Source organism: Branchiostoma belcheri, unplaced genomic scaffold (assembly GCF_001625305.1).
Source record: "Branchiostoma belcheri isolate BF01 breed outbred unplaced genomic scaffold, Haploidv18h27 scaffold16, whole genome shotgun sequence".
NCBI classification, from domain to species: Eukaryota; Metazoa; Chordata; class Leptocardii; order Amphioxiformes; family Branchiostomatidae; genus Branchiostoma; species Branchiostoma belcheri.
In genome coordinates this window covers 348771-355288 of record NW_017803046.1, presented here as the reverse complement: position 1 = coordinate 355288, position 6518 = coordinate 348771, and the positions used below count along the sequence as shown (strand labels likewise).

At 42.7% G+C, this 6518-nt stretch overlaps 1 protein-coding gene across 1 annotated transcript in view; it reads left to right on the top strand.

Annotated features, from left to right (window-relative positions):
- Window positions 1–6037, top strand: part of LOC109466128 (contactin-associated protein-like 3B) — a 49356-nt gene extending 43319 nt beyond the window's left edge. The window contains exons 25-30 of the mRNA XM_019763767.1: window positions 763–907; window positions 1261–1397; window positions 1939–2026; window positions 2472–2621; window positions 2983–3383; window positions 4133–6037. Coding sequence (XP_019619326.1) covers window positions 763–907; window positions 1261–1397; window positions 1939–2026; window positions 2472–2621; window positions 2983–3383; window positions 4133–4252 — 1041 coding nt within the window. The 3' untranslated portion in view covers window positions 4253–6037. The remainder of the gene's footprint in view (window positions 1–762; window positions 908–1260; window positions 1398–1938; window positions 2027–2471; window positions 2622–2982; window positions 3384–4132) is intronic.
- The last annotated feature ends 481 nt before the right edge of the window (window positions 6038–6518 follow it).

Sequence of the window (6518 nt, the reverse complement as noted above, 5' to 3'; positions counted from 1 at the left end):
CAGATCGTCCAATGCTGTCGTCATCAGTCTGCTGCCGACGGGACAGCTGCAGCTGCTAGTGGACCATGGATCGGAAAAGGGTGAGGAGATACTTAGAAAATTTCATCTTGTAAGAAGAAATTGTCATGGTCTCAACCACAAAACCGCAAACCATTACGAATATATTTTAGAAACTAGAAGGTAACATTTGCAAATCAAATGCATAATGTTTACATTCGCATATGGACTGCTTTGTTACCCAAACACATTAATATATATGGTGACAAGAGTCTAAATCCCTCTGCTATAAAGTTGCAACATGATGCATCCAACACAGATACGATCAACACCAATGGGAGTTTGACGGATGGAGTGAGACATTACATCCGGTTCCGGGGCACGAGGGACTCAGTGTTAATCAAGGTAACTCAAATATTTCGTTAACAAAATTAGTTCATCAGTTCTTACATGACTATATGTCACGAAAGTTCATCTGTGTTGGCAGTTTCATGTCTAAAGCTAAAACCTTTATTCAAACACAAGAGATTGTTCTCACCTAGGGCTGTCGACCAGTCCCTCTGGTCTTCTTCAGTAGACTGACCAAATGAGGCTTGTCACGTGACAAGTCTTACTGGGTCAGCCTATTGAAGAAGACCAGAATGACTTGTCGAAAGCTCTAGGTGAGAACAATCCTTGCTTTGGAACACACTTTTTAACTTTAGACGAGCTTTTACATGCGATGTTTATGAGGGTGTTCGTTCTGGGACATTGTTATTTCCAAAGGTGGACGATCATGACGAGATGACGTCATCTGTACCGGCTCACGTGATGTTCAATGAATTTGACGTGGCCCAGCTTGGTGGGTTTGTCAGAACTGATCCACACGTACATGTGGACGGCTTTACAAACTTTACTGGATGCATGGCAGGTATGTTTTCCTTTTGTTTATACCCACCCACCTATTTCACGTGAACAAAAGTGCCTGATTGGCAATGCTAATAATGGACAAACTGCAGAAATGCGCTAGTTGTTCGACTCTTTTAAGTTTTATTATCAGAACAAAAGTACTCATCAAACTTATATGAGCATTCATGTCGATCATGCTTAGACAAATGTGCCAATACGAAGTTAAAACTTGCACGAAATTCAATCTTTACGTATTCCTTATAGCCAACGTTTAGGTACACACGCAAGGAGAAACGGAAACTTTACGAATGCTTTAAGGTATGTTGTAACGAAGGTAGTTTTCTGTGGTGTTTGTAAAATCTTTCCAACCTACAGGAGTTAGAATCAACGGTTTGCCCCCGCTGGAGATTCTGTTCAACCCAGAAGAGGACCCGCTGAAGAATGTCGTCACCATCTCAGGCCCGACCAACAACACCACCTGTCCTGGCGTGGCACCGAGAGACGTGGATGAAGTGGGTAACTGTTTAGTAAAAAATCCTAAATTACACAATTTTTAAAGGGGTGGGGGCAAGACTGTAAGTTGATGTCCGTGGGCATATATTTAATGTGCACACCTGCCAAATTTGATTTGGTGTTTGATACTAGCGCTCCAGAGCCAAAAACAAATAATTGTTCGTCTAAAATTGGACAAAAACAACCAAATTAAAAGCCTGATAAAACGAAACAAAACGTCTGGGGGTATTTTCCCACTCTACCTTTTTACCAAATTCCAGGTCATTTGGCCCAAGATAAAGAAGTTGACTCCATTTGTCGTAATGGCAGGAAACAAAAAAACATGGGGAAAAACAATATATTCCATCCATACCACGGTATGGAGTGAAACATAATTAAGTGTTGCGGCACTTGAAACTGATTATAGTAACTTCTATTTAACTATAGTATAGTGAACAACATAGTGATGCTGCGATGTATTCATTTCAATGTTATAATGATATCATATTGGTATTGTGACAACACCATATTTCACTGAACGTTCACATCTCTGCGACCTAGGTCTTCACGTTCCCGCCATGGAACATTGGTCCAGCTGACACGGAAACATACTCCGCGCAGGCGCAACAGGGTGGTAGTTCCGCAGCAGGTAAGCCCAGTCGGTCTGTTTGAGCTGTATATTTTCATTATTACCTCCATGAAAAATGGAGGTATTGTTTTTGATACGTGTGTGTGTGTGTCTGTCCGTGTGTGTGTGTGTTTCCGCATGACCCTTAGGTCAGGTTGTAATGGATATGGTTGGGTTCAGTCTGTCCAAGAGGGAGAAAATCATTAATCTACATCTGGTAGTGCTCACTGTTTTCACAGGTGTTCTTCATTACATGACCTCCTTGACAACTGACAGTGTTGTTTCCTTTGCACTATAAAGAGAGACTTTTACACACCTCGGTGAATGAGAAGAGGGCACAGTCACCATCATCCAAGATCTGATTATTTCCAGGAGGCCTGAGGTTTCCTAATTCTTGTTTCAGCTGCTGCTTTTAAATGTACTTTTTAGTCTGTTGAATTTGTAATGGCTGCCCGTGTACTTGCAGCCGTGGCGGTGAGTCTGTGCGCCGTGGTTGTGGCGGTGACGATCGGGGTGGTGTGCATCGGGCGGAGATACCGACGGAACAGGCGGGGAGGGAAATTCCTGCCTAAAAAGGGAACAGCCTCGGAGATGGAGAAGTTGAGAAGGCCAGAAGGTGGGTCAAGTTTAAAGAAAAAAAATGTACCCATTTACCAACCCGCTGACTTTACCAACTGTCGCCATATGCATAGTAACTCGTGTTGTAGCAGGCACCCTCTGGTTAATGTGACCCTCTGGTCACATTATGTAGCACGTTGCAAGACCGGGTTGGATGGGCTGCTCACTCTATATATTCAAATGTGTTTGAGTAAGAATAAACAGAGCAGTAGTTTGTAAACCATCCCCATGTGAGGGTAAATATGATGCATTTGCTTTTGAAATGTTACTTTTTTAGTTTGAATAGTTAGACACAAACACTGAGCCTCTGTTTACTGAATGACAGGTTCTAACTTTTGCCTCTGTTTACTGTATGACAGGTTCTAGCGAGGAGGATGAGAGGCCAAAGAACGCGTCAACCATCAAAACCAACGGTGAAAACAGCATACCGTTAACATCCGTGGAGCTTGACGACGAAAAACTCCAACTGAAGCCCACAACGTTCAAGCGTCTCCCCGCACTTCGGGACGAACCCGGCGACGACTCCAGCTCCGACTCGTCGCCCGAGAATTGCCGGAAGCAGCCGACTTTGTACGAACTTGACGACATAGACGAGGTGCCGGAGTTGGAGTGGGATCCGCAGGGAGAGAACGCGCGGAAACAGGAGGACGATTACTACGAGGACGACATCTTGGCCCTCCCCGTGGTGAAGGCCATCCGTGCAGGGGAGACGTACGGCAGACCACTTGAGGGCGGCGGTGGCCAGTATGTACACCCTCAGGTTCTGATCCATACTTACGTTCACGCTCCGCCCGCTGGGGGGCGCTTGCAGAGTGGTGTTGTTGCTAGTGTGTCACGCTCGACGAGTCAAAGTTGAAGAGCTCTAGCGTTCTAAATAGTTGGTACGATGATCTTGATGTTAGGGTTCTTGACTCAGACTCTGAAGGTTTGGGGTTCGATTCCCTGGCAGGCCCCATTGTTGCGTACTTGGGAAGGGCACTTTTTCCTCATTTGACTCAGGTGAAAATGCTTAGAGTGCCACGTAAAAGATCCCACCAGATTTATCGAAAAGAGCAGGGGTCCTTCCCGATGTGAGTGGTTCAAACCTTACAGTCTGTTGTCAGGTTTGACATCTTGAAGAGGTGATAGTCACCTAGATATGTCAATCCTTCCATAAAAGTAGTAAATCTTCATAAAAGCAATGGATGAAAAACATGGGAGATTGTCTTTAATACTGATCAGTATTAAAGTATGTAATATCCATAGGATTTTTACTGGCCTTGGTGCTGAAATGTCTCCCTGTGCTTTTGTATGCTTAGGTTTTTTGCTCAAATTTTGTACTGATCCCTCTTAGCTGTTGCTTTTTTACTTTCTTTCTTATCCACGATGATAGCCATGCGATACGTAGTTGCTGTTTGCTCTTTTTTATGGCCTTGGTCCTTAATCGAAGGACCTTGGTCCTTGAACGAAGCTGTTATATACCAATAGCACATTTCCCTTCTGTAACTGTTTGCACTATTCCACCCACAGAGTCACAGCACACCTATAAAGGGAAGAGGGCGGCAGGAGGACCCAGCGGTAACCGGGGATCAGGAGAGCAGGAGGCCCGACGAAACTCCCGTGAAGCGTTACGGTCACTCATTTGTGTAGAAGTTTCTACATTGTAGTAAGGACATCCGATGCAATTTTATGGCGGCAAAACTGGATTTCCAAAGTCTATTTTTTTGGACATATAATAAGTTGAATCAGTCCTATTCCATAGCAGAATGATATCTGTGAGTCATAAATGCGATGTCACAGATGGAAAACGGTTGCTTGTTTAGTATAGTAGGCTGGGTCTAGCTATTTATGGGTGTTGCCCACAAAGAAAATCCTAAAGTGATGCCACACGTTGCTTGCTTTTGAGCTATGATGAGGAAGTTATGACGAAAATGTGCTCATGAAATGATGTCGAAATGACAAGTACAATATCCTCATCCCCCATATTTTTTTTTGTTTAGCCGCTCTTAAATTGCATTTGATGACTTTAAACTCCGTGGTTTACAAAAATAGTGAAGACTATTTTTTACCAGTTTACCAGAATCATGTTAATACACGCTACACATAGGTACGCCATACGAAATGAATCAAGCAATAGGATAAAATAGGAGTCAGACGGTTTATGTTAAAACTTTAGATCCAACACCAAAAAAACCCTCGCAAAAAAGATTTCGACCAGTCACTCTGGTCTTCCTCAGTAGACTGACCCAGTGAGGCTTCTCACGTGGCTTCTTTGAATTGTGACGTTAACACTGGGTCAAAGGTATCTGGTAGACGATGTCGGCCCCCGTCGCGGTTCATGATAGTATCAGACGTTTTAGATTGCATCCATCTTTTATCAGGGACTATATCATGTCTTACCTGTATGTCTACCCTTCATCGTCCAACACATAGATAGTTTATGCACAAGAATGGCTGTTGTACTTATGCAAAACCCATTATACACTTCAAACTTATCTCGAAATAATGTTGCATTGACGTCATGATAATGAAAGCTTTATTTGTTTTATATAGGACATATGCTTCAGAAAAAGTGAAAAAAAATACAGTGATGTAAAAATATATGATACTGATTTTGATGTGTGACATCGTTTTATTCTATATCAAACACAAATGCTTTGTATGATATCTAATTTGACCACAGTAAAACGACGAAGAAATAAAAGCCTTTTTTATTTACATTTCTGTATTATGTAGTTGCAAGCAAATTGTGCTGATCAATACAAATAAGGGCATTGTTACCGCATGTACTTGTGTTACAAATTATGTTGTGGCTGTGATTTTTTCCCGATAATCATGTGTGTTGTATAAAACAGTTGCCTTCTTTGTAACCGTTAGGCAGTGCCCAAACATTGTTTGCTGTTTTACATAAGTTTTTTTTCGGTGCTTTGTAGGAATTTTAGTTCTAATTCAGTATTTACTTTGCATCCAATACAATAAATGTAAAATGGACTGCGTTGCAAGAGAAATACACAAAAGTTTTCGCGTGGTTTACTGACTTCAATGCTTTTAGATGTTCTTGGAAACCTCGTGGGTGTGCCTGGGGTTCCGCTACATTAGACATAAGTGCCTATCCTACACTGGGGGTTTCTGTTTTCAAACTATAATGTACGACACAGTTGACATTGTATAAAAGCTTTTTCTATCCCTCAAGAGAGCAATAGCCTATATTAGATTGAAGAGAGACCGTACGGGTGCTATGTAACAATAGCATTTTAAAACAACTTTAGTGGGGAAGACTACTGATAGCAATACGAAAACAAAGTATGAAGTAGTATCATATTCTAGCTCACATTAACGGGGGGCTGAGAGTTATTTTCTCTTTTTAAGAGGACTTTAAGGGCTCGAAATACTGGGTGCATATGCACCTTCCTTGGTGCAGTTAAAACTGGAGCTGTGCATGTATTTCTGATGTCTACCCGCATCTATCCTGCACTGGGCAATGTACTGGGTTTGTGGATGCATGTAATTGATGCCTTGACTGTCACCAGATATACAGAAAAAAGTATTTCAAGCCCTGACTCTAAATTACAAAGTTTAACTTGGTGTGCCACTAGCCAGGCATTGTCCTCCATCTTTACGCATAGTTATTTTGAAGGTAGATGAGTTAGTCCTCCTTAGGTTGTTTCGGTACGAAGGGGATCTCCATTAACAAAGCCGCCATGAAGTCCTCTCCTCCCCGCTGAATTTGCTCCTGGTTGTCCAGAGGAAGAACGACGTAAACCAGCCACAGTCCGAGCCCAGCGTTCACGGCAACAGCCATAGCAGTAACTACAACCAAGGCGGCAAACACCGCATCATCATGGCCCTTCTCCCCGGTAGAAACAACCCCGTACACCGCCCCGCTTGTCGCCAGGCACGATAGCAGAAACATTGC